Here is a 26,748-nt window from a genome sequence, read left to right as displayed (position 1 = left end):
CTCAGCCCAGCTCTGCATCCTGTTAATGTCTTGTTTTGGCCTGCAACAGCCCTCGACACTATCTACAACACCACAGAACTTTGCATCATCAGCAAACTTACTAACCCATCCTTCCACTTCTTCATCCAAGTCATTTATAAAAACTACAAAGAGCAGAGGCTCAAGAACAGATCACTGCGTATACCACTGGTCACCAACATACAGGCAAATGCTTTCCTTCCACTACCACTCGCTATCTTCTTTTGGCCAGCCAATTCTGTATCCAGATGGCCAAATTTTCCTGTATCCCATAACTTCTAACTTTCTGAATGAGCCTACTGTGGGGGACCTTATCAAGTACCTTACTGAAATCCATATACACCACATCCACTGCTCAATCTTCGTCAACTTGTCCCATCTCTTGATAAAGCTTGTGAGGCATGACCTGCCCCTCACAAAACCATGCTGACTATCTTTAATTAAACTATGTTTTTCCAAATAGTCATAAACCCTATCTCAGTCCTTTCCAGTACCTTGCTGACCACAGATGTACAACTGACTGGTCTGTAATTCTCAGGGATTTCCCTAATCCCCTTTCTTGAACAGAGGAACAATTGCCACTCTCCATCATCCAGCACTACTCCCGTGGAGAGTGAGGATGTAAAGATCATCACCAAAGGCACAGCAATCTCATTCCTCACTTCGCATTGTAACTTTGGCCTTGGGGACTTATCTAAATTCTTGGGAGGAGCCAAAGAAAAGAGATTCTGGTCTGTGCTGGTCTTGAGTATCATTAGTCATGCAGGCTCCCTGGTCTTCTGGAAGGAGGTGGCAGATATCAGCAATGACGTTGTCATGGTATTGTCGTTGGTCAAGGAATCTAGAGATCTAGGTAATGACCTGGGGACCTGGCATGGATCCTACGACACCAGATTGAGAACGATAATTTTTTTTAAAAATCTGGAATTCAAGTTTAACGATGACTGTGAAAACCCCATCTATTGATATTGACTGGTTGACTCTCAGATGCCTCAGATGATCTAATAAGCCTTTCAATTTCACCCAACTGTTAAAAAGTATATAGGTGGACCACTTGGCATCAACCAAGGTACCAGGAACAGCAAATGTAAATTCAGCCCTGCTGATCCTGTAAAGTCTTCCTTACCAATGCTTTTGGAGGGTAAGGGAAATGTATTTCAATTACTGTATTACAAACTATGTACATTACCCAATTATTGTACCCTCATTAAACAACTTCCATTTTGATAATAAACCAATAATTATGTTTAAGAAATTTGGTTAATAGATTTTACTGTTTAAAACCAGAGAAGATATTTCATTGATCAGCTTAATTATTTGATAAAGTATTTTTGTTTTGTAATGTGACCCATGCAATCATGAGATTACAGTGACAGTGTAATCCTCCTACAAAGGTTTTAACATATATACACAAAATAATTTGTTCAATTTTATTTATTGCATCAGTAAATATAAAGTTTGGTCAAATTACACACATAATTAATTCAATTTTAAATCACAGTATTGGCCCAGATTTTCAGATTAGAGTTGGAGCAGGTTTGATTGACAATAATTCTCAATTTGTCACCCATTTACCTTTTGATGGTTAATCTGGCTAATTTCAGAGTCTGGCCACTCCCAAATGCATGCATCAGTGAAAACTGGGGAGAGGGTCCACTTAGCAGAGGAGCAACCTGGTAGGCCAAAACTTACACATTTGTTCTTGCACTTACTGCCATATGTCAGGATGGAATCATCCAAAGGCCCTGGGGAGTGAGCGGGTCAGGGGGGGGGAGGGGGGGGGGGGGAGTGATGGGACAGATGGGGAAGTGAGTGGGGTACCTAAAAATGAGAGTGCTAGGTGTGTGGGGGTAGGGTGGTGTGGGAGGTGGTCATCCGTTAGGGTGTTTAGTGGGTATATGAGGCGCTACACAAAGCTACAAAGCTTCACACATTTTAGAAAGGAATAGTTGTTTTGGAGTCAGCTCCACCTCCAATCTGAGGATTTGGATGAATAAATATATAAGCTGTAGGTGATGTACCGTGTATAGTTGCAAAGATATAAAGAAATGGGATTAAGGGAAGATATGCAACATAAATTCACTGAAATGATGCTAGGTTTCAATTCCAATTTTGAAGATACAATTCTTGAGAATTTAGAATTTTACAGTTTGTAGTTGAGAAGCTTATGAAATGGCCTAATAAAAAGGTGTTCACAGTCTTATAGGGTTAACAATAAAGATATGTAATAACAAATTGGTTGTACTGGTTGATGAATTATTAGGATAGACAGGCAGGAGGCTGGAAGAACATACAAAGGTAGGCAGCATAAGGAGGTGGAGAAGTCAACATTTTGGGAGTAACCATCCTTCAGGAGAGAAGGGTTACACCCGAAACGTTGACTTCTCCACGTCCTGAAGTTGCCTACCTTTGTGTTCTTCCAGCCGCTTGCCTGTCTATTTTGGATTCCAGCATCTAGTCTTTTTTGTCTCTGTTGAATTACTTGAGCAGACAGGGTCAAATACAAACACAAGAAAAGTAGGGATTGGGAAAAAAAAAGTACTGTGTGAAATGTGACTTCCTCAATCAAGAAGAAAACTGAGTCATTTTGAAAGCAATTAGATATTGTCTGAGAAGGGGGAGTATTAAAGAGTAATAAAACAAGCAAGAAGCAGGAAAAGTAAGCCATTTTATTTGGGGAAAATACTCCCATAGACTCAATGGTCTGAATGCCCTGTTATAATAACTCTCTGGTTTTCTCAGACAGATTCAATGATAGCAGAATTGTAAAGTAAATGCAATTAATAAAAGTCTTCATTCTAAGTTTGGGAATCTGTCAGAATACTCAATTATGTTATGGGTTTTTAATCAATCCAAATCAACCATTAGTTTGGATATAAAATAATGAACAGAAAAATATATGTATGTATATTCAATAAGTGCTGGACATAACATTCAAATAATTTTTTTGGTGTTTAAATCATTGACATTGCATGTAGATCAATTTCACCGTAGGTGGAAACCTTCGTAACATCTTGCAAAGTTTTGTAACGATGTTTGAACTCCAACAAATGTTGATTGTTTGCAGCCAACTTGTATTGGTTTGGTTCACCAAGAATCAGAACCTGGAGAAAATGAAAGTCAGTTTACAAACATAACTACTCTATGTTTACCACCTGCACTCCAAGGTCTCTTTGTTCAACAACACTCCTTAGGATCTTACCATTAAGTGTATAAGTCCTGCTAAGATTTGCTTTCCCAAAGTGCAGCACCTTCCATTTATCTTAATTAAACTCCATGTACCACTTCTCAGCCATTGGCCCATCTGATCAAGATCCCGTTGTAATCTGAGGTAACCTTCTTCGCTGTCCACTACACCTCCAATTTTGGTGTCACCTGCAAACTTACTAACTATACCTGCTATGTTCACATCCAAATCATTTATACAAATGATAAAAAGTAGTGGACCCAACAACGATCCTGGTTCACAGCTCCTTGAAAGTGGAGTCGCAGATAGATAGGATAGTGAAGGCGGCGTTTGGTATTCTTTCCTTTATTGGTCAGAGTATTGAGTACAGGAGTCGGGAGGTCATGTTGCAGCCGTACAGGACATTTGTTAGGCCACTGTTGGAATATTGTATGCAATTCTGGTCTCCTTCCTATAGGAAAGATGTTCTGAAACTTGAAATGGTTCAGAAAAGATTTACAAGGATGTTGCCAGGGTTGAGGATTTGAGCTATAGGGAGAGACTGAACAGGCTGAGCCTGTTTTCCCTGGAGCGTCGGAAGCTGAGAAGTGAACTTATAGAGGTTTACAAGATTATGAGGGGCATGGATAGGATAAATAGACAAAGTCTTTTCCCTGGGGTCGGGGAGTCTAGAACTAGAGGGCATAGGTTTAGGGCGAGAGGGGAAAGATATAAAAAAGACCTATGGGGCAACCTTTTCATACAGACGGTGGTACATGTATGGAATGAGCTGCCAGAGGAAGTGGTGGAGGCTGGTACAATTGCAACATTTAAGAGGCATTTGGATGGGTATATGAATAGGAAGGGTTTGGAGGGATATGGGCTGGGTGCTGGCAGGTGGGACTAGATTGGGTTGGGATATCTGGTCAGCATGGACGAGTTGTACCGAAGGGTCTGTTTCCGTGCTGTACATCTCTATGACTCTATGACCAACAGTTACTGAATTCAATTTTATTTCTATTTGCTCTGTTAAAGAGCCAACAAATTTAGATACTTCCAAACTTCCATTTAAAGTATCCAGCAATGTGGATAATAGCCCAAGTAGATGCTGCCCATGAAAAGCCGAACAAATTTGATACCTCCTATCAGTTTATTCTCAATGATCAACAACGTGAAGGAAGGTTATAGTCAGTGCTATCAAGCACCTGCTCAACAAGAACCTGCTATATAGTTTGAGTTCCGCCAGAGCCACTCAGCTCCTGACCTCATTACAGCTTTTGTCCAAAACATGATCAAAGGGGCCGAATCCTAGCAGTGAGGCAAGAGTGACTGTCCATGACGAAGGCAGCAATTGGCTGAATTTGGCATCAAGGAGTCCCAGCAAAACTGGAGTCAGTAGGATTCAGGACGAAAACATCTCAACTTCTCATTGATGACATTCCTTCTTTCAGAGGGTCTAAAGTGAGGATGATTGCTGATTACTGCACAAGGCCAACTCCTCCATGACTGAAGTAGTCCATATCCAAATGCACCAAGACCTTGACAACATTCAGCCTTCACCTTCATGTCAGGTAAGAGCTTCTGTACCATGCAAGAGCCATGGCCGTTTCAATGTGGCTATTGCCTCTTTGGATGTTTAGCCATAACAGAATCTCCCCTAAGGGGCTGGCATAAATGTGGAATGATTCCAACAAAAAAAAAATGGGCAAAGTTGCACAACACTAGGTCCTAGGAAATCCCCAGAATTAACAAATCCCTGTGCTCAGTTTCAAATTATTTTGCACAGTTTATTTCTTTTATCTGTACTAATTTAAAGTAAATTCAAGCCACATTTCTAACATTTCTTCAAAGATTGTTTTGCATATCATTAGGACTCAATAGAAAAAAAAGCTGCCATCAGGAATAGAAATATTTCACTTACTTCAAATCGTTCTCCATATTTAAATGGAAACCTTGGTGCATCCCTTTCTTCTGTACCCCAATCATTACTGATTCTGGAATTACGAACCATTACTTGATGAAAGCCAGCCTCCCTAAAACGAGCACTGAAATGAAACACAATATCCTGGCCACAGCACACGTTGATGACAAATCTGTGAAAATAAAATTAACCAAACATTAAGTGGAACTTATAGCACAGAAACAGCTTCTTCACCTGAAGAAATCATTCCAGTACCTATTCTCCATGTAAGCCTCCTCTGACTGCAGAGCAGTATATGTGATCAATATGGGCTTCAGTAAGGCATTCAACTCGGTTCCCCATGGGAGACTGGTTAGCAAGGTGAGATCTCACGGAATACAGAGAGAACTAGCCAGTTTGATATAGAACTGGCTCAAAAGGTAGAAGACAGAGGGTGGTGGTGGAATCGACTTGTGACCAGTGGCGTGCCACAAGGATTGGTGCTGGGTCCACTACTTTTCACCATTTATATAAATGATTTGAATGTGAGCATAAGTGATCTAGTTAGTGAGGTTTCAGTTGACACCAAAATTGGAGGTGTAGTGGACAGCGAAGGTTACCCCAGGTTACATTGGGATCTTAATCAGATGGGCCAATGGGCTGAGAAGTGGCAGATGGAGTTTAATTCAGATAAATGCAAGGTGCTGCATTTTGGGAAAGCAAACCTTAGCAGGACTTATACACTTAATTGCATGCAGGTAGATAGCACAGTGAAGGAGGTGTTTGGTATGCTTTCCTTTATTGGTCAAAGAGTATTGAGTACAGGAGTTGGGAGGTCATGTTGCGGTTGTACAGGACACTGGTTCGGCCACTGTTGAGTATTGCATGCAATTCTGGTCTCCTTCTTAATGAAAAGATGTTGTGAAACTTGAAAGCGTTCAGAAAAGATTTACAAGGATGTTGCCAGGGTTGGAGAATTTGAGCTATAGGGAGAAGTTGAACAGGCTGGGGCTGTTTTCCCTGGAACGTCAGAGGCTGAGGGGTGACCTTATAGAGGTTTATAAAATTATGAGGGGCATGGATAGGATACATAGACAAAGTATTTTCCCTGATGTGGGAGAGTCCAGAACTAGACGGCATAGGTTTGGAGTGATAGGGGAAAGATATAAAAGAGACCTTATGGGCAATGTTTTCACGCAGAGGGTGGTACATGTGTGGAATGAACTGCCAGAGGAAGAGTGGAGGTTAGTACAATTGCAACGTTTAAAAGGCATCTGGATGTGTATATGAATAGGAAAGATTTAGAGGGATATGGGCCGGGTGCTGGCAGGTGGGACTTGATTGGGTTGGGATATCTGGTCAGCATGGACGGGTTGTACCAAAGGGTCTGTTTCCATGCTGTACATCTCTACGACTCTATTACTGATTTTCATCTAACCTGATCAGAAAAACCTTACACCATTCTTCATTCAACTGGGAAACTAGCTCAAATTTTCTTATTAATATTGAATGCAGGGAGTGTTGCAATTTAGTTACTGTCCTGTAAAAGGTGGCATATCATGAACCTATACCTCTTCCCTGACATCAAGGACACCAACTCCATCATTAGTCCCAACCCTGACAGCAGAAATCTGCCTTAACTTTTATCTCCCACCAGTGCTCCCCATTAGGATCAAAGCATTAATGGCAAAAAAAAATACCCTACTACTTTCATATTGACATTTACAAGGCACCTACATTCGTTTTCACCGTTTTTCTCTTCACGTACCTATAGAAACTTTTACAGTCAGTTCTTATGTTCCCTGCAAACCTACTCTCATACTCTATTTACTGCTTCTTAATCAATCCCTTGATCCTCCTGTGCTGACTTTTAAACTGTCCCCAATCCTCAGGTCCATTGTTTGCTCTTACCGATTTTTATGCCTTTTTTTTGCATCTAATACTATCTTTAAACTTCTAAATTTGCCTATTTAATGAACGAATACATCTTTCACTCGATTTACATATCTGAGGGAGAACAAAATAATGCAATCCCTCTCTATAAAGTCAAAATGGTTCATCTTTCAGCTTGGAGTGTAAAGTTGCTCGGTTAAAAAAAAAAGTGAAAGCCGGGCAGTTTTCATGATGTCCTGAAAAGGCACTGGCGAAAAAACAAAAGGCAAAGTCTCAGAGCTTGTGAAAATACACAAAGAAGAACAGGATATCGAAAGAAAGATGAGGACCAAGTAAAGACAAAGAAAAGGCACCTGCATGGAGAAGCGAAAAACATAGGGTATGGTTCTCAATGAGTATATTGTGTTGGCTGATGAGGGGAATGATGCATAATCAATCAGGTTGAGTCTGAAATATTGGATGGGATTAACATAGCAAGAGGAAATATTTGGAAAGGCATTAATAATTCAGGGACATTTAAATGGATTTACTAAGGTCATGTTTCACTCGTATTTGCATATTTTTTTGAGGTGGTAATAAGAAGTGTCAATGAGGACAGTATGTTTGATATAGTGTACATGGACTTTAGCAAAGCTTTTGAGAAGATTGCACATGGCAAATTACTCAGGATATTGAAAACTTAATAGATGCATGGGCAAAGTCACAAATTGGATTCAAAATCAGCTCAGTTGCAGGAAGCAAATGATAATGGTTGACTGTGACTGGAAGACCACTTCTAGAGACATTCTGGGGGCTCTTGTTGGCACAGTGATACTGTCCCTAACCTAGGCCCAGTTTAAAGTTCCACCTGCACCAGAAATGTATAAGCAAGTGATTAAAAATACCTTGAGAAGCATTCCGCAGGGTTCAGCATGACATCAATTTTTTAAAACTTAACCTGTTCAGACATGTTAGGACACACATCTGAGAAGTTTGGCCCAGGAACAGGGACAGAGGCATTGCACGGTATAGCAATGATTAAGACTCAATGATGCTCCATTTAAGAAGAAGATGACTGAAGATGTTTGTAGATGGCTGTAAGGAAGAAAGCTGCAAGCTGCAGGAGGATATCTGTGGGCTGGTCTGATGGGCAGAAACGTGGCAAATGGAATTCAATTCAGAAAAGTAGAAGGTAATGCCTTTACAAAACAGAAACAAAAGCAACAGAATACACCACAAAGATAGCACACTGCACAGCAACAGGCAGACCTGGATTGCATGTCTAAACTTCTCTGCAGAAGATATTGTAGCCTCCAGATATTCTTAAGGGGCATTTATATAAGAACTTCCTTGGACTGTTCATTAGCAAATCCACTGTTGCAGTGTTTCACACAAAACAGGAGAATTGTGCATGGCTGTATGGAAATTAATATACAGCCTTTAAAGGCCAGTTATAGAAAAGTACAGCACAGAAACAGACCCTTCAGTCCAATTCGTCCATGCCAACCAGATATTCTAACCTAATCTAGTCCCATTTGCCAGCACTTGGCCCATATCCCTCTAAACCCTTCCTATTCATATACCCATTAAATTGCCTTTTAAATGTTGCAATTGTACTAGCCTCCACCACTTCCTCTGGCAGCTCATTCCATACATGTACCACCCTCTGTGAGAAAAAGTTGCCCCTTAGGTCCCTTTTATATCTTTCCCCTCTCACCCTAAAGTCTAGTTCTGGATTCCCCCATCCCAAAAAAAAAGAGACCTTATCTATTTATCTTATCCATGCCCCTCATGATTTTATAAACCTCTACAAGGTCACCCCTCAGCCTCCGACACTCGAGGGAAAACAGCCCCAGCCTGTTCAGCCTCTCCCTATAGCTCAAATCCTCCAACCCTGGTAACATCCTTGTAAATCTTTTCTGAACACTTTCAAGTTTCAGAACATCCTTCCGATAGGAAGGTGACCAGAATTGCACACAATATTCCAACAGGGGCCTAACCAGTGTCCTGTACAGCCACAACATGACCTCCCAACTCCTATACTCAATGCTCTGACCAATAAAGGAAAGCATACTAAATGCCTTCTTCACTATCCTATCTACTTGCAACTCTACTTTCAAGGAACTATGAACGTGCACTCCAAAATCTCTTTGTTCAGCAACACTCCTTAGGATCTTACCATTATGTGTAGAAGTCCTGCTAAGATTTGCTTTCCCAAAATGCAGCACCTGACATTTATCTAAATTAAACTCCATCTGCCACTCCTCAGCCCATTGGCCAATTTGATCAAAATTCCATTGTATTCTGAGGTAACCTTCTTCGCTGTCCACTGTATCTCCAATTTTGGTCTCATCTACAAACTTACTAACTATACCTCCTATATTCACTTCCAAATCATTTATATAAATGATGAAAAGTAGTGGACCCAGCACCAATCCTTGTGGCATTCCACTGGTCACAGGCCTCCAGTCTGAAAAGCAACCCTCTTCTACCTTCGAGTCAGTTCTGTATCCAAATGACTAGTTCTCCCTGTATACCGGGAGATCTAACCTTGTTAACCAATCTCCAATGGGAAACCTTGTTGAACACCTTACTGAAATCCATATAGATCACGTCCACCGCTCTGCCCTCATTGATCCTCTCTGTTACTTCTTCACAGAACTCAACCAAGTCTGTGAGACATGATTTCCCACACACAAAACCATGTTGACTATCCCTAATCAGTTCTTGCCTTTCCAAATACAAGTCCTGTCCCTCAGGATTACCTCCAAATTCTAGCTGAAGATTGGAGAAGTGCATGGGGAAATCAGCATCTAATTAAGGAACTATGATTGGCTAACTTAGCTGAATCGGGCAAAACAGTAAAGGAAAGAAATGGCCGCAATTTCTTGAACAGACTTGCAAACCCTCCTGAATAAAGTTAAACTCAAGCAACACAGACTACTGGGGTGTCCATGCCAGGTGACCACAAAAATACAGGTTGTGCCATGTGGTGAAAGTAGCACTAGCAGGAAGTGCCAACTCCTCACTCCTGGGACTGCAAACCAGTGGCACAAAAATTCATCGACATGATTGCGGAGTACAAATTATTGCACTTGCTCCATCTTCCTTCTGACTAGCATACCCTTCAGGCTCAAAGGAAGAGTTAAATGACTAAACTTCTGTTATGTACTCAAATAATTAACATATTAACTAAAGATCCTAGATTATGGCTATCGAAGTGCCCACTATCACCACAGACTCCTTCAAGAATCAAACATCAATTACCTGAAAAACATAATCTTAAAATCACTTCATCCAGTTAAGGTACCACCACATTTCTCAAACACATTCCCACATCACCTACATGTTTAACAGCTGAACATGTACTTGCACTTAAATAGCTTCTGGAAGAAGTATCATATAACGTGAGGGAGGTGGGCCACCAACCTGCTGCAACTCAGTTTACAGGGAGGTGATCATGGAGATCAAAGGATCTCCATGTTGACCTTGATATCTGATTCTGGTGAGATTACAGAAATATTGCCGACATCAGATTACAAACTTCTACTATTACCACAGGATTCCTGCGAATAACTGGTCCAAACTTCGATCCTTTTTTTGTCCCCTGACTCCCAATTCATTCTAGCTGAATAATTCATTCTGAGCTTGAACTCACCTATAAATTTACCATACACAACAGGGAAAAGAAGAGAATAAGACACAAATTTCTTCCTTGTTGACTCTGACAATCATGAGGAGGAGGATGAAGGAACGCCTGGGGCCCGGTCCTACCTATTTTCCAAAGTCTTGAATGCCATTTTCTGCATCAGCTGCTTTATTGCACCCACACACCGGTCAGGCTTTTACTGAGACAAAATTAGACAGCATCAGGAAGGATGAGATGCAACAAAATACAAGAAGTTAGGAGTGTATGTAGGCACAGCTGTACTAATGAGGTAAAAACAATGACTGCAGATGCTGAAAATCAAATACTGGATTAGTGGTGCTGGAAGAGCACAGCAGTTCAGGCAGCATCCAACAAGCGCTGTACTAATGTCCAAGCAGAGGAGAAAATTGCCCACAGCTTTGTTGTCATGAGACCCTAAATATAAGAGAGTTTCTAATTGAAGAGCATTGTACCAACATGTATTGGTCTGAGGTCAGTATCCAAGGATACACAGCAACTGTCAACTGTCATTCTCTCTAATGTACATTTTTGGCAGCATCTAAACTTTTTGTATGTGGGATATTAATAGAGCAAATGATAACTTCATTGGAGCTATAGAAGATCACCACAAAAAGTGCTGTGGAATTGGTTACTTCATTACTTCATCTCCTTGTAAGTTCTGAAGGCAGCTCTACATTGGACAAAAGATCCTATTCCTAGAATAGAAACAGCACAGAGAGCAGTCATTCAGCTTCTTTGTCTGTGCAGGCTCTCTGCAATTATGACTCAGCTAATCCCACTCCCCCGCCATTTCCCTCATCTCCAGAATCATTTCTCGTACTTTCTTTTTCTGCTAGAAACAGGAAAAGAAACGCAACTCGAAAAAGATTTTCTTCTAAACTAATTCCAAAGCAAGGAAATTATTTCCTCTCTCTCTTTAATACACAGAAAAGTTATTTTTGCTTTTAATTCTCTCAACTCCCTCACGCTTGCTCCTCCAGCCTATCCAATCAGGCCCTACGCACAATCTGGGAATACACAAAAGGAGTTGAAAACCAAAAGCACCATTGGTGTATTTGAACTAGTTTAATTTTCTAGTGCTACTGGGTTAGAGTATACTGCAAAGGCTACAGCTGGAGAACATTGGTCATAAAGGAAACAGTGGAAACACTTTCTCTCTCACACACAAGTTATCAAAGATGGCTGCCAAATCGGAAACAGGACAACTCCTCTTGGCAAACTTGCAAAAACCAGAATCTTCAAATCAACTGTTCAACTTCCAGAGCCAACTCCACCATAATCACCCAACTTAACAGCCATTACAATTCACCACTACTCCCCAAGAATTAAAAAAATACCAATTTGTATGTCCTTTTTAACTGTTATATTTTTATTCATTTCTCATTTCTAATCTTACGTGCATATTGTGGTATTTTAAATTCTCTTGCATTTTTAAACTAATAGACTCACTCTTTGATTAACTTAAGGAAGTCTACTTCTCAAACAGCAGGAGTACAATGGAATTGAGAAAGGTATCCATGAGGGAAAGGATCCTCCTTTTTTTAGATTAACCTTCTTGTGGCCAGCTGCGAGGGGCTGAATAAAGAAGGTGCTCTTATCCCTCACTCCTCGCCTGGCTCGCTTGCAGAAGGCAGAGAATAGGAATAACGGGATTCTTCTTCAGGATGAGAGGTGGTGACTAGTGGAGTTTCACAGGGGTCAGTGCTAGAACCAACACTATTCATATAATACATTAACAATCTTGAGGGCACTGTTGCTAAATTTACAGATGACACCAAGATAGGTGGTATGGCAAGTAGTGTTGAGGAAGTGGCAAGGTTGCAGAAGGACATAAACATATCAGGAGAATGGACAAAGAAGTTGCAGATGGAATACAATGTGAGAATGTGTGATGTCACACATTTTGATCGGAAGAATAGAGGTGTATACCATATTCGAAATAGGGAAAGGCTTCAGCAATCTGAAGCACAAAGGGACTTGGGAATTTGAGTTCAGGATTCTCTTCAGGTTAATATGCAGATTCAGATGGCAGTTCAGAAGGCAAATGCAATGTTAACTTTCATTTCAAGAGGGCTCATACAAGAGCAGAAATATACTACTAAGGTTGTATACATTTAGAATATGGAGAGCAGTTTGGGCCCTGTATCTAAGAAAGGATGAGCTGGCCTTGGAAATGGTCCAGAAGAGGTTCACAAAAATGATCTTGTAAAAGAAGGTCTCATAGGAGGAGTGGTCCTACTGGGTCTCTACTTCAGAGTCAGAGATGTACAGCATGGAAACAGATCCTTCGGTCCAACCTGTCCATGCCAACCAGATATCCCAACCCAATCTAGCCTCACCTGCCAGCACCGGCCCATATCCCTCCAAACCCAAACTACTTCCTTTAGGGAGTTTATTCCAGATATCTACCTCACTCTGAGCTGAAGTATGTGCCACAGCCAGACAGCGTGTTCCTTATTTAGATTCCAGTTTATCCATACCCCTTAGAATGAGCACCTTCAATAAGAAATAAGCCTTCTTTCCACTGGTGTAAAACATTTTTGCTGGAAGCAAACAAGCAGCACTTTTTTCACAAGCAGTGTACACCAAGGGTGAGCATTATCTTATAGCAGCACTTAAATTTACAGGGCATTGGACTGTGTAGTAAGTTCCTTTCTCTAAATCATACCCCCACTCATGCAGAGGAAGGTGATGAAGCACAATTTCTAAATTTGCAGATGGTATAAGCTACAAGTATAGTGAATTGACAGGGGGATGGTGATAGGACTTCAAGATACAGGGCAGATGAAATTCAATACAAAGAATTGTAAAGTGATACCTATCCTTGTTCTTCCAACCAAAACATTAGGATATATTTCTGAAAAGGGCATAGGAGATGGGACTGGATGCGCATGGATCTTTGAAGTTGGCAGGACACATTAAGAAACATATTTTAAAAATATTTAATTTATTAGAGGCAGAGTACAAAAGTGAGTTATCAACCACCTTTATATAACATAGGTGTGGCCTCAATAGAACTGTTGTGCCCAATTCTGGGTACGACGCTCGAAGGAAGAATGAAGACATTAGAGAGGTTGCAGGAAAGATTGAGAATCCTCGGAACCAGACATCTAGACAGACTAGCAAACTTGGGGCTGATCTCATCATTGAAGGTGGAGAGGAAATTCGATAGAGGTGCTTAAAAATCATCAGATCCAGGCCAAATTGAGAGAGAAAGAAAACAGTTCCAATTGGCAGATCGGTCAATAACTACAGAGGACCATTTCAGATTCATGACAAAATAATCTAAGGCAACAGGAGAGAAAAGAATATTAAAAGAAAATTTAAATCCTGAAATGCATTGTCAGAGAAAGCAACAGAGCCAAATTCAATGCAGACCTTCAAAAGGAAACATGGACAATTATCTGAAAAGTAGGACTACAGGAACAGGATGGACTTGATGGAATTTATAAGGTTTGGGGGAATCTCATTGAAAGCCACAGAATACTGATAGGCCTGGATAGAATGAATGTGGGGAAGATGTTTCCACTGGTAGGAGAGACTAGGATCCGAAGGCACAGCCTCAGAGACAAGGGGCGACACTTTACAACTGAGATGAGGAATTTCTTCAGCTAGAGGGTAGTTAATCTGTGTCACCTACTTAAGACACAGAGATGGATACGTTCTTGATTAGCAAGGTGATCAAGGAGTATGGAGAGCAGCCTGGAAAATGATGGGCTCGAGAAATATATTAGCCATGATTGAATGGTAGAGCAGACTTGATGGCCAAATGGACTAATTCTGCTCCTAGATCTTATGATCAATGCTGTTTCAGTGTGGCAGCTCAAATGGTCAGCATGCAGATGTATTGACTTCTGGATTCAGGGACCACTGCTGTACATGGACCTCAGAGCTCCATGCAATGGCTGGAAAAAAATTAAATGTAGGTAGCCCATTAACCTCTATTTGCACCATTAATTCATATATTTTGTTCCAAATACTAGTTTTGCCTTTTTAACTATGTTTTCTCATTTGACATTAGCTGCTATATGTTTGGCATTCTGTCCCTTCATGTCTCACTCTGGGTAATTTCACCTACTCGTGTCCTTGGTTTCCAATTTAGACAACAACAACTGGATCACACCCCTATATTTATCGCATCCAAGGAGGCTATTCAACCCACATTTTCCATGCTGATCACTGATCTGATGATACTAATCCCATCTTTCAGCTTTTGGCTCAAAGCAATGGAGGCCATGGCCATGTAAGTGAAGATATAAATGTTGCTTAAATGTGACAAGAGTTTCTGATTTAACTATTCTTTCAGGCAGTAAATTCTTGACTACCACCCTCAGTGAAAATAATTTTCTTGAACTCTCCTCTTAGCTTTCTACCATTTATCTTAAACCTACATCTCTCAGTTATTGACCTTTGTACAAATGGATGAAATACATTCCTATCCACTCTATTAATGCTACTCTCAATCTTATACATCTCATCAGGTCCTCTCTCAAGCTTTGCTACTGCAAAGAATCCAATCCAAATCTACCCGATCTTTCATCCTAGCTTCAGTAATGATTGTAGAAGAAAAACATGCAAAAGGCAAAATATGAAACTTATATATTGGAAGGCAGTTTAAAAAAAAGTAATATCTGACATTATTCTACCTATGTTTATTGAAAAGTGGAGTAGCTTCCACTATTTGTGCTGCTGTCTCTCATACAACCTTCAGGATCTGTCAGCCACTGAAAAGCCTACTGTTCCATTGATCAATGCAGACATAAATCTAGAGCTAAAAGTTCCAGAGTCCTTGCTCCACCATCAAAGTGTGGCAGACTAAAATTTCCAAATTGCTCTAGGTGCCCGTGCTGTTCTCTTTGCAAAGACTGGGTAATTTCAATGTTAGGCAAAACACATTGCGTCTACAAAATGGATTTTTCCTGATCAAGGCTCAGAATATTAAGTGTTGCCATGCAAATGAACAATGGAGGGAAGGCAAAAATAGGGCCTAATGGAATACAAGCCACTGTTCAATCTGTCAGTCAATCTGCAGGGATCAGTAAGGAATTTTATTTGTGAGGTTTTTCAGGTTTGAAGGCCTTTGACAATTGTGCCTTTTTTTGTGCCTCACATGAGTTCCAATTCACTCGGAGTCACTCCTCTTGAAATGGTAAGACAGAAAAAGTGGCAGAATTCAGCTTCAAAATGATTTCCTGGTCCTGCAGCTGAAGATCCATCCAGTCTCTCCAAGGGACCAAAATGAACTTCAAAACTGATGGTCAAATTCAAATATCAAGAATGGCCATGTGAATGAAGAATGACAAAAGCTATACAAATGCGTTCTAACAATAACAAGACCTGCAGAGGGTGTGATCCTGATATTTCTAATATCATGTGGGTAACAAACAATTGGCTAGTACTGTACTCTCACATAAGCTGGTGTAATTATTGGTGTAATATTAAGTAAACGTTAAAAAGGTTTCATCCATATAAAAAAAAACTTACTTTTCAGCATTCATTTTGACAGTTCCAACTACCTTGACCATTCTCCCTGGCTGCCAACCTCCTGGGATAGGAAGGTCATAAGGTACTGGCTGGAAATATCAAGTGAAAAGAAAAAATATGAAATCGAAAATAGGAAGATTCAAGATTTACAGTTCTGTCAATATTCCATTTACTCAACAGAATTTCTAGTTTTACACTGTGCTAAATGCATTCCATTTATGTGCCAGGCTGCATTCAGACACTAACAAAAGGCAATGCATGCTGGAGTTTTTAAATCAGATTGGGTTTTCAATTTCCTTTAAATTGAAGGAAGACGCATACACATCAATTAAGTTTAGAAAAGTTTAGTGTGTTACTGATCCAAAATGAAATGATAAATCCAGCTGCAAGCAGAATTCTCTCTTCCCTTTCCAATAATAAGATGATTCATCACTCCTGTATTGCTTTGTTCATCATTCAATACCACACCTTTGTGACCATAATTCATGTCTAAATTTGGGTAGCCAGAGGGCTATTAAGTACAGGAGAGTATTGTATAGCACAGACTAGCACTTCCATTACAAGACAGGTCCAACAAAATTAGTTTCATTACCTTGAAGGGTTTCTTGTAACTATAGTTTCCATTCCTGATTGTATTCTGGATGAATCTATGTAGTACATTTTTAATGAGCTAGATTGCTTTGTACAATTAACAGTGAGGATAACAACATTCATCATTATTGAAGTACAAATTAGACTGCAGCTAACAGTGATGCAGACGCTCAGTTAAACATTGAAATTGGGAAGTGGCTATAAGTTTCCCAGTTTCTCCAGAAAGTTCATCATACTGCTATTTTGCTGAGACACTTGTCATTGAAATAAACGCAAGTGCGAATTTGCTATGGGTGTTATGCACATCCATTAAACTCACATAAATTAGGGCTTGATTATTTCAATACAAGTAAAAAGTTGGGATCTAAATAAGTCTTAATTACTGCTAAACAACTGTTTATTAAGATACTTTGCAAGTATTTAATTGATTATAAGATGCTATAGAAATGCAAGCCTTTTCTTCCCTTTAGTGTTAAAAATGAACTTTTAGAAGTTTGGAGTATCCTTCAGAACTTTCAGCAGACTTATTTACATTAAGGGAGAAGTTGGAGTTGATAGTATGGATGCATTTAACAAGAAACTACACAAGCATTTGGAGAAGAGACAGAAGAATTACTTGGAGAATGAATGACCACATAGACTGATTAGGCTGAATGGCCTGCTTCTGCAATAAATATCTTACGTTTTTTTTAGATCATAATTATTGTTGGATTTCAAAACAGTGTTTTAATTTGTATTTGTTTTCTTTCAATCTTTCTCCTCCTCTTACTTTCTAAAGATGATTTGATATTGAATTCACTATTCTGCCTATTTCTGGTTCGGACTATTAGCTGTTCACTTAACAAATGTACAATTTGATTACTTAAGGACAAGTTCTGTTCACACAGGTCTCAAACTCTCTGGGAGAGTTTTGTGGTGAACTAATTCTTCAGTTAAAGTAAGTTCCAGTGAAAATAAAAATCAAAGAAAGTCTGTGGGGAAGTGCAAGTATTCATTCTTCTCCTCATATGTTGTCACATTTCAATTCTACAATCTCTTTGCCGTGTCATTTAAAGTCTTCTCAAAATACATAATTGACACTCAGCTTACAGCCTCTTTTCCTAACTCTTCTACAATAGTTATTTATCTATTTACTTCCCTCAGCAGCTGTGTGAAGTTTCTTGTAATGTTTTCTAGTCTGTAGTAAGATCAAGAGAATCAAATGAAATAATTTGATCCATATTCAAAACGTGGCTAAAAATAAGCACACAAGTCTCAAACACTAGAGATTTGAAGATTCTCAATTTCAGTTGCAGATAACTTACACTGAAAACAAGTTTTACCACTTCTTGAAATCATAATATGCACTATGTATTTAATTCAAAAGATCAATACCTACCAATGTGGCATATCCTTGCCCAGGTTGATTAGGGGCTCCAGGTGAACCAGAAGCAGGAGGCATTTGGCCTCCTGGTCCAGGCTGTGGGCTCGGCCATCCAGATTGTGGGCTCGGCCATCCAGGCTGTGGGCTCGGCCATCCAGGCTGTGGGCTTGGCCATCCAGGCTGTGGGTTCGGCCATCCAGGCTGTGGGCTCACACCACCAGATTGGAGTTTGTTTGCATTTGAAAAATCAGGACCCAAAGCATCTTCCAACTAAAAGATAAAGTAAAATAGTTGACCAATAGCTCATTTATTAGTGCATGGAGCAAGATCCTCTATTTAATCTTTTTCAGAGAACAGACTTCATCTCATCTGGATAACATCAAGCCACATCAGTTCATTCACATTTAAAATGGAAAAGTAAGAAGAACAACTAACTTTCCTGCTTCCCCAAAAGTGGCAAGGGAATGTATCTTGATATTAGGCAAGAATAGGATTCAGCTTTGTCCTTGGCTATGTTTGGTGACCATGTAACTTACTTACCACAATTTTTATCCCTCAAAGTTTGACCCTAGCTTTGTTGTTAAGGCAATCACATGAGTGAGTCTGAAGCACTTCTTAAATAGAGCTTTGTAAATCAGAATATTCTCAGTCATGTAAAATCAACCATCTGAGCAACTCCACTCTCTGAGAATTGGAAAAAAAAACAAAATCTCCACGAGTTAGCTCAGGGAGCAAGAACTCAGCAGATTGGCATTTATCACCCCACCAAAACCCCCGAAGTGCTGTCCTTTCACTCTTGTGGAGCCTCAATGACTAATAAGTTCTTAACAAAACAAAGTTTTCAATTTTGAAAGGAGAGCAGTGAAAAAGGAGTGTGGAGCAGTGGTGAGGGTGAATGACAAATGAACTTCACAAATGACTAATGTAGAAGCAAAGACTTTCATCAAGGATTGAATGACCAGATGACATTGAAGCAACCTAAATGAGAATAAAAGATTAGAGCCTGTCTGAGTGAAAGATGAATGATGTCTATACAAGCAATTAATAGAGACACAGATTGGGGGTGGGGGTGGTGGTGGCAAAAACCTACATGCACGTAATGACCAAAATTCTATGCTCCAATGTCTCTGAACATGCTGAATTAAATCGATGTAATTACAAAAATGTTGAATTATTTGTTTTTCATTGAAAAAAATGACTAAATCAATAATAGGAACTAAAAAACATCGGTAAAGACCTTAAATTCTCAGGATATTAAAGCGAATTTGACAAAAAAAAGCCATAACAACCAGATAAGGTCTCCTTGTGACCTGAGCATTTCCTAACGTGGAATCTACTTGCTAATGTGACACAGGTCTAATTTGCCACTCTTCTGTAGCTCATTCTAGTCAACATACTCACTGGCTCCTCACCACACCCCACATTCCTGCATATTCTGGAATGTGCATTGCTGATCAAATCTTGCTCCCAAAATTCTCTGGCTGAACAGGTTTTATTTCTGTCAAATTAACCATTTGATGAACAATAGGTCATCTGCTCAGTGGATCATAGTTTTCTCTAATTTTTTGTACGTCAGGTAGTTGTGGGTGGAAATGTGGAGAGGCAAAAAAAGACTCATGCAAGATGTCGCCTGCCAAGACTCACAGCTGTAATTGCCATGATGAAGCACACACATGGAAGGCAGAAAGAGAGAGAGAGAATCAGCACAAAATTTGAGGAGAAAAGACAAAGATTAAATCACTAAAATTGCACACATTTTCAAAGTACTTATAAAGTATTATTTCCACAAAGTCTGCATGAATATCAATTGTTAAGGCATTGTCTTTTGAAGTTTTACCTGTTCTTTGACTTGGCAGAAATTTACACATATATACTTACAGCTAATTCGTCCTGAAAAACAAAAATGATAAGTTAAAATTACTCTAATGCACTTGTATAGTACGATCTGCCTGTAAAGCACACAAGACAACATTTTTCACTGTGCCTCAGTACACATGACAATAATAAACCAAATCAAAATTAATTTTTGTGACTAAGAAATAAGTTCTAAATTTTAGAACTGAATTATAACATAAATAAGCTCACAACTTCCAAACATAATAAATATGCAAGTTAATTTGATCTGTCTTTACTGATAGACTCACCGTCTCAATCTCTCCCTTAACCTGAGACATGGTAGCCAGTCATTTCTCTCTCATGAGAAAGTACCAATGGTCCAGTAGGACAATCTTGACTAACTATACAGATATCATCCTCACTCTATCAGACCTTATGCATTAGGCTGAAATAAAGTCTGGAACTTGGAGATTCTATCCTGCATTGCTGACAGATTGCTCCCTTAAACTGTACTGATTCTACATGGTGTGAACATCCATATCCCTGGTTTAACCAATAGTGAAACATTGTTGGACAGAATGGACAGTTTAGGACAGCAGAATGTGACTTAATTGAAGTATTTAAAATCCTGAATGGTCTTAACAAGGTGGACATGGAAATTATGTTTCCTCTTATGGGTGAATCTAGCAGTGTGTGCGCGTGGCGGGGGGGGGGGGGGGGGGGGGGGTGCGGGGGGGGGGGGAGGTATCTTGGATTTAAAAATCAGAGGTCATCTTTTTAGATAGAGATGAGGAGAATCTTTGTATCTTTGTCTCCCAGAAGGCTGTATGATTTTATAACTCTCTGCCTCAGAAGGTAGTGGAAGTGGGTTGCTTGAATATTTTTAAGCCAGAGATAGATTTTTTTCAGGCAGTGCTTTTAAGGGTTATAGGAATAATTGCAAATGTGGAATTTGAAACAAACAGACCACCATATCCTTACTGAATGGTAGAATTCTAATCTTAATGTTTGTACTGTCTGACTTCCAGGAGTTCCAATAAATTGTTCTTTGTGCACCATTACATATGATACCGATCTCTGTAGCACACCTCTCCATTCCAGGTTCTTCCATCCTCTCTTCTCAGTGATCAAAAGCACATGATTACCAACTTCAGTGTTAAATCATTGTATCATTAACATCTGCATTTTCATTACATTACAGAAGTTATCAGAGCATGAATGGTTGCAGGGAGGAGAAAGTGAGGATTGCTGATGCTGTAGATCAGAGTCAAAGAGTGTGGCGCTGGAAAAGCACAGCCGGTCAGGCAGCATCCGCAGAGCAGGGACATCGATGTTTTGGGTATAAGCCCTTCATCAGGAAGGGGGTGTGGAGCAAGAAGGAATTTAACAGTCAGCAATAATTTTTTATTTGTAAATGTTCTATTTTCTAGGACATGGCTAAAGGGAGAGGGAGAGAGAAAGAGAATGCGTGAATGAGAAAAGGAGCAATAAATGAAAAGAAAAAGAAACAAGTAATAAGATTTCAACTAAAGCTGCACTTAAAATGTGGAAAATACGAAGATGGAATTGTATCCCTCTGTTCCACATTCCCCAACCAAGGGAAATAACCTCACAGAGTCTACTCTGGCAGGCCCCTTCAGAACCTTGTACATTTCAATAAGTTAGATTAAACCTCCACTGTAGAATAGTAGCAATTCCAGGCAACACACTTCAGAAAGCCGATAGATACAAAGGAAATTTACTCGGATGCTACTGAGATTGAGGGTTTGTAGAAGTTAGAACTTTATTCCTGGAAACACAAAAAGTTAGATGGCGATATAAGTAGGAGTCTGATGCTCAGGAGCTTGAGATACTCAAAAGTTAGGTGGGGAAATTTCTCGAGGAGAAAGTAAGAACTGCAGATACTGGAGATCAGAGTCAAGAGTGGGGTGCTGGAAAAACACAGCTGGTCAGGCAGCATCTGAGGAGCAGGAGAATTGACGTTTCAGCATAAGCCCTTCATCAGGAATGAGGGGAAATTTCTCTGCTGAGGGAAGCAATAAGTACAAGTTCTAGATTCAAAATCATTCAGAAAATGTGTGGAGGGGTAAACAGGAGATTACTTTCACATAGCCTTGTTGAGATTGGGAATGCTGTCTCTGGAAAAAGAGCTAGAAGATGATTTTACAAACACTTTAAAAAAGGTACCTAAACATGAAGAACTATCAGGGTCACAAATAAGTAGCAGGATGTGGAACTAAGCACAACCACTCTTAAGGCCAACACTGACATGATGAGTCAAACTGGAAATGCTAGGGGACAGAGGTTCAAACATGAAGGATGAACTGAAGGAAACCTTTATTAGTCAGGAGATAGTATTGGGGAAATTAATAGGTTTAAAACTCGATAAGGGCCCAGGGTCTGATGCTCTGTATCTAAGATTACTTAAGGAAGTGGCCCTAGAAATAGTGGATGCACTGGTAATCACTTTCCAGCATTCCATAAAATCTGGAAGAATCCATTGAAATAGAGTAGCTAATGTAACCCCACTTTTTTAAAAAGGAGGGAGAGGAAAAAAAACAGGGATTTATAGGCAGTTTAGCCTGATATTGGTGGTGGGGAAAATGGTGAAGTCAATAAGGATGCAATAGTTGAGCAAGCAGTGACAGGATTGGTCAAAGTAGTATGGATTCACTAAAGGGAAATCATCCTGGAATTTTTTGGGATGTGACCAGGAGAGTGTACAAGGGTGAATCAGTGGATGTTGTGTATCTAGCCTTTCGAAAAGCTTTTGACAAGGTCCCACACAAGCGATTAGTAAGCAAAATTAAAGCTCATGGTACCAGAGGTAATGTATTGATGGGGATAGGGAACTAGTTGGCATATAGGAGGCAATAAGTTAGAATAAGCGGGTCCTTTTCAGTCTGGTAGGCACGGTGAGTGGGTTACTGCAGGACCGCAGCTGTTCACATTAACAATGTGGACTAAGGAATTGATTGTAATATCTCCAAATTTGCAGATAACATTAGGCTGGGTAGCAATGTGTGCTGTGAAGAGGATGTTAAGAGGCTGCAGAGTGACTCTGATAGGCTGGCTGAGTGAGCACATACTTGGCAAATGCAACATAAAGTGTTTATATGTGAGGCTATCCCCTTTGGTGGCAAAATCAGGAAGGCAGATTATTATCTGAATGGTGGCAGTTTAGGAAAAGGTGAGGTGCTTGAGCCCTGGGTGTCTTGGTGGAAGGTTGGTTCTTCATAACGAGAGGATTTGAGTATAGGAGTAGTGATGCCTTGCTGCATAGACACAGGACCTTGGTGAGGCCACACCTCGAGTATTGTGTGTAGTTTTGGTCTTGTAGTCTGAGGAAGGACATTGTTGCTATTGAGGGAGTCCAGCAAAGGTTCGCCAGACTGATTCCCAGGATCGCAGCACTGACATATAAAGAAAGACTGGATGACTAAGCTTGTACTCACTAGAATTTAGAAGAATGAGGGATGACCTCATAGAAACATATAAAATCCTGATGTGACTGGACAGGCTAGGTGTGGGAAGAATGTTGCTGATGTTGGGGAAATCCAGAACAGGGATCAGAGGGGTAAGCCATGCAGAACTGAGATAAGGAAGAATTTCTTTACTCAGAGTAGTGAACCTGTGGAATTCTCTACCACAGAAAACTGTTGGGGCTAGTTCATTAGGCATATTCAAGAAGGAGCTGGACATTCCCTTGCAGCTAAAGGATCAAGGGATATGGAGAGAAAGCGGGAGTGGGACACTGAAATCGCGTGATCAGCTGTGATCGTACTGAATGGTGGTGCAGACTCAAAGGGCTGAACAGGCTCCTCCCACACCTATTTTCTATCTTTCCATCCAAATGGACTGTAAGTTTGTACAGGGTAAAAACAATGACTGTGGATGCTGAAAACCAGATTCTGGATTAGTGGAGCTGGAAGAGCACAGCAGTTCAGGCAGCATCCAAGGAGCTTCGAAATCAACGTTTCGGGCAAAAGCCCTTCATCAGGAATAAAGGCAGTGAGCCACAATTGTATGAAACATTTTTGTACTGTAAGGCACTGCCTGCCATGCAAGTTTGTTGCAGGAAATGATATAAAATCAAATTTAACTAAACAGATCGCAGAAGTCAAACAGTCCTGGAGAATATGAAGTTCTAACTAGTACTCAAGAAGAGATATTCACAAATCAAATGCTTTTAACACTGCTGGAATGCAGACAGTCCTAAATAGCTAGAGTAGGTGTGTGATTGGTATCACCATAAATGTCAATTTAGCCCAGTAAAACTGCATTGCACCTGGTAGTTTGTAGCTACTGTTCTCAGATTGAAAATTATTATTAGCAACTGTGCTAAGAATATGGTTTCTACAGAAACAGAAACATAGCTACAATTACCTACACTGGCAACAGGTTTAACAGAAGCAGCTCCCTGAACTCCAAAACCCTTATGATAAAACAAGAGTACACTTAGTTTCAGCAGTAGGAGTAAAACTGGGATATGAAAAGGTAACTTCAAAATGATAGTTTGTGGCATTTGTTTAAGCATAGATATGAATGGTAATAATGAAGATGTCTTTTGCATAGTACTTGTTGTTCTGCTTGTACAGTTGCTTGAAACCAAATGGTGAAAACGTATGTATTTCTGTCAAGGGGAGAATATCAGAATTCATCTGCACTGTTCTCTAAGCTTGTATTTTAAAGATATCTTGGTGGGATAAATCCCTATGAAACTATGGCTCTAGACCACCCATGTAGATCCCACTTCGAGCCAATGATTTAGAGAACAACCATCAGCTTATAGCACGAAGACAGTGGTAATTTAAAAAAAAATTCTCCTGTGAACAATTAACGAACTGATCCAACATCAGTCCCAGGCTTTAAACATGAATTAACTTGCCTGGTTTCCTCACGGATGCCACCTGAATGTTGTCAGCATTTTCTACCTTTTTGTTTAAAAAAAGTCACATCTCTAGTAGTTAACTTATTTTATTTTTGTGGTCTTCCCACGAAATGCCAATCTTCAGTCTACAGTTTATCAATGTGAAAACTTCAACAGTGACTGCACTCTGAAATAACTCAAATAGACGTCGAATGGTCTGAGACATCGTGATATTATGAACAGTGCTAATAAAAACTTTTCAATGTAGAGGTTGACCCCAAACACAAGGGAAGAAAAACCCCACGGGTATCGAGTGAAGGCTATACTATAGTCCAGCACCAGAGATCGTTCATCAAATGCTTAAAAACCTACATGGCAGTGCAATGCAATTTACACAACAAAATTCTGACATTTCTTACCATGAATCTGTTGAAGGAGAAACGATTCTGAAATGAGAATAAGATGGGTTTAACAAATGGCGACTGAAGGAGCGCCCGCCCAGGAACAGCAGCAAAACCTTGACAAACAGGTTTCTATCTGTGTGAAAACGACAGGAAGTCTGAGCTCCGGATAATCGGGACACACTGCTTGCTGCTCAACTTTCCCCCACATCAACCTCAGTCACCCAAAGCTTCACCAGAGAGCCAAGATCTCTCCTCAGAGACCCTAATACCCCATGACTCACCACCCCAAAAATCTCTAATACCCGGCCACAGCCCCCCTCGCCCCAGGAAACCCTAATACCCGGCCACAGCCCCCCTCGCCCCAGGAAACCCTAATACCCGGCCACAGCCCCCCTCGCCCCAGAAAACCCTAATACCCGGCCACAGCCCCCCCGTCGCCCCAGAAAACCCTAATACCCGGCCACAGCCCCCCCTCGCCCCAGAAAACCCTAATACCCGGCCACAGCCCCCCCTCGCCCCAGAAAACCCTAATACCCGGCCACAGCCCCCCCTCGCCCCAAAAAACACTAATACCCGGCCACAGCCCCCCCTCGCCCCAAAAAACCCTAATACCCGGCCACAGCCCCCCCCTCGCCCCAAAAATCCCTAATACCCAGCCACAGCCCCCACTCGCCCCAAAAAACCCTAATACCCAGCCACAGCCCCCCCTCGCCCCAAAAATCCCTAATACCCAGCCACAGCCCCCTCACCCCAAAAATCCCTAATACCCGGCCACAGCCCCCTCACCCCAAAAAACCCTAATACCCGGCCACAGCCCCCCTCACCCCAAAACAACCCTAATACCCGGCCACAACCCCCCTCACCCCAAAACAACCCTAATACCCGGCCCGATCCCCACTCCTAGTGACCCTCATACCCGGCCCAATCGTCACCCCGAATGACCCTAATACCCGGCCCGATCCACGCCCCCGCGACCCCAATACCCGGTCTGATTCCCACCCCTAGTGACCCCCAACCCCCGGCCCGAGATCCCATGCTGACAGCTGACCTGAATCCTGGTTTAAACTGCACTCTGTGAGGTGAGAGTTTTCACGCTCCACCAACGCCCTGGGAGTTTCACTGCGTTGCCTTTCCCCGGGTGTGGCTGCACAAATCCAGTTCAGACATGCCCCTATTTTGGAATTAAACCGCGCAGAATGGTTGCTGAAGCCTTTGAAACAAATGAAATAACCTGCAGAAATTCATATCATTATATATCAATTGATATTTTCAATATTTTGTGAAGTGTATAACTTGGAATAAAATGTGACCGCGAAGTGGAGAGTCGCTACGTACTCCATAGAACGGTGCGATCGAATTTTGGAAGTGGCCAACATATTGCGCTCGTAATATTACCTCCTTCCATCAATATTTGCTTTGCATTCTTTACATTAAAGCCAACCTAACACTGTAAGCTTTGTTTAGAAAACAGCAGAAAAGTTGTCTTTTACTCATAAAGTTTGAGTTACATACTGTTATGTACAGCACAGATGCAACCTCTGAAACTCCGAAATCTGCTCTGCTCCATTACCTTG

General features: G+C 40.7%; 1 protein-coding gene and 1 long non-coding RNA gene across 6 annotated transcripts in view; one reads left to right on the top strand and one right to left on the bottom strand.

Moving 5' to 3' along the window:
* Positions 1 to 16,117, top strand: part of LOC140476333 (uncharacterized) — an 18,022-nt gene extending 1,905 nt beyond the window's left edge. Inside the window, exons 2-4 of the long non-coding RNA XR_011960448.1 lie at positions 1,057 to 1,159; positions 4,636 to 4,755; positions 14,729 to 16,117. This is a non-coding gene — a long non-coding RNA (uncharacterized lncRNA). The remainder of the gene's footprint in view (positions 1 to 1,056; positions 1,160 to 4,635; positions 4,756 to 14,728) is intronic.
* LOC140476332 (galectin-5-like) lies at positions 1,435 to 26,748 on the bottom strand. Of its 5 annotated transcripts, none has more exons than XM_072568775.1 (8): positions 26,687 to 26,748; positions 26,223 to 26,345; positions 25,190 to 25,216; positions 19,902 to 19,954; positions 18,080 to 18,334; positions 16,111 to 16,199; positions 5,106 to 5,277; positions 1,435 to 3,122 (listed from the first exon to the last, which is right to left on the bottom strand). In XM_072568775.1, exons 1-8 carry the CDS (start codon positions 26,739 to 26,741, stop codon positions 2,973 to 2,975), a joined length of 924 nt encoding a protein of 307 aa, XP_072424876.1. In that variant the 5' UTR covers positions 26,742 to 26,748; the 3' UTR covers positions 1,435 to 2,972. The 5 variants fall into 5 exon arrangements, with proteins under 5 accessions (XP_072424876.1, XP_072424874.1, XP_072424875.1 ...); XM_072568773.1 differs by lacking the exon at positions 26,687 to 26,748 and adding an exon at positions 26,510 to 26,594 and having other exon boundaries at positions 26,223 to 26,405; XM_072568774.1 differs by lacking the exon at positions 26,687 to 26,748 and adding an exon at positions 26,570 to 26,594 and having other exon boundaries at positions 26,223 to 26,405.

The sequence above is a fragment of the Chiloscyllium punctatum genome, chromosome 4, assembly GCF_047496795.1.
Source record: "Chiloscyllium punctatum isolate Juve2018m chromosome 4, sChiPun1.3, whole genome shotgun sequence".
Taxonomy (NCBI): domain Eukaryota; kingdom Metazoa; phylum Chordata; class Chondrichthyes; order Orectolobiformes; family Hemiscylliidae; genus Chiloscyllium; species Chiloscyllium punctatum.
This window is presented reverse-complemented; position numbering and strand designations above follow the sequence as displayed.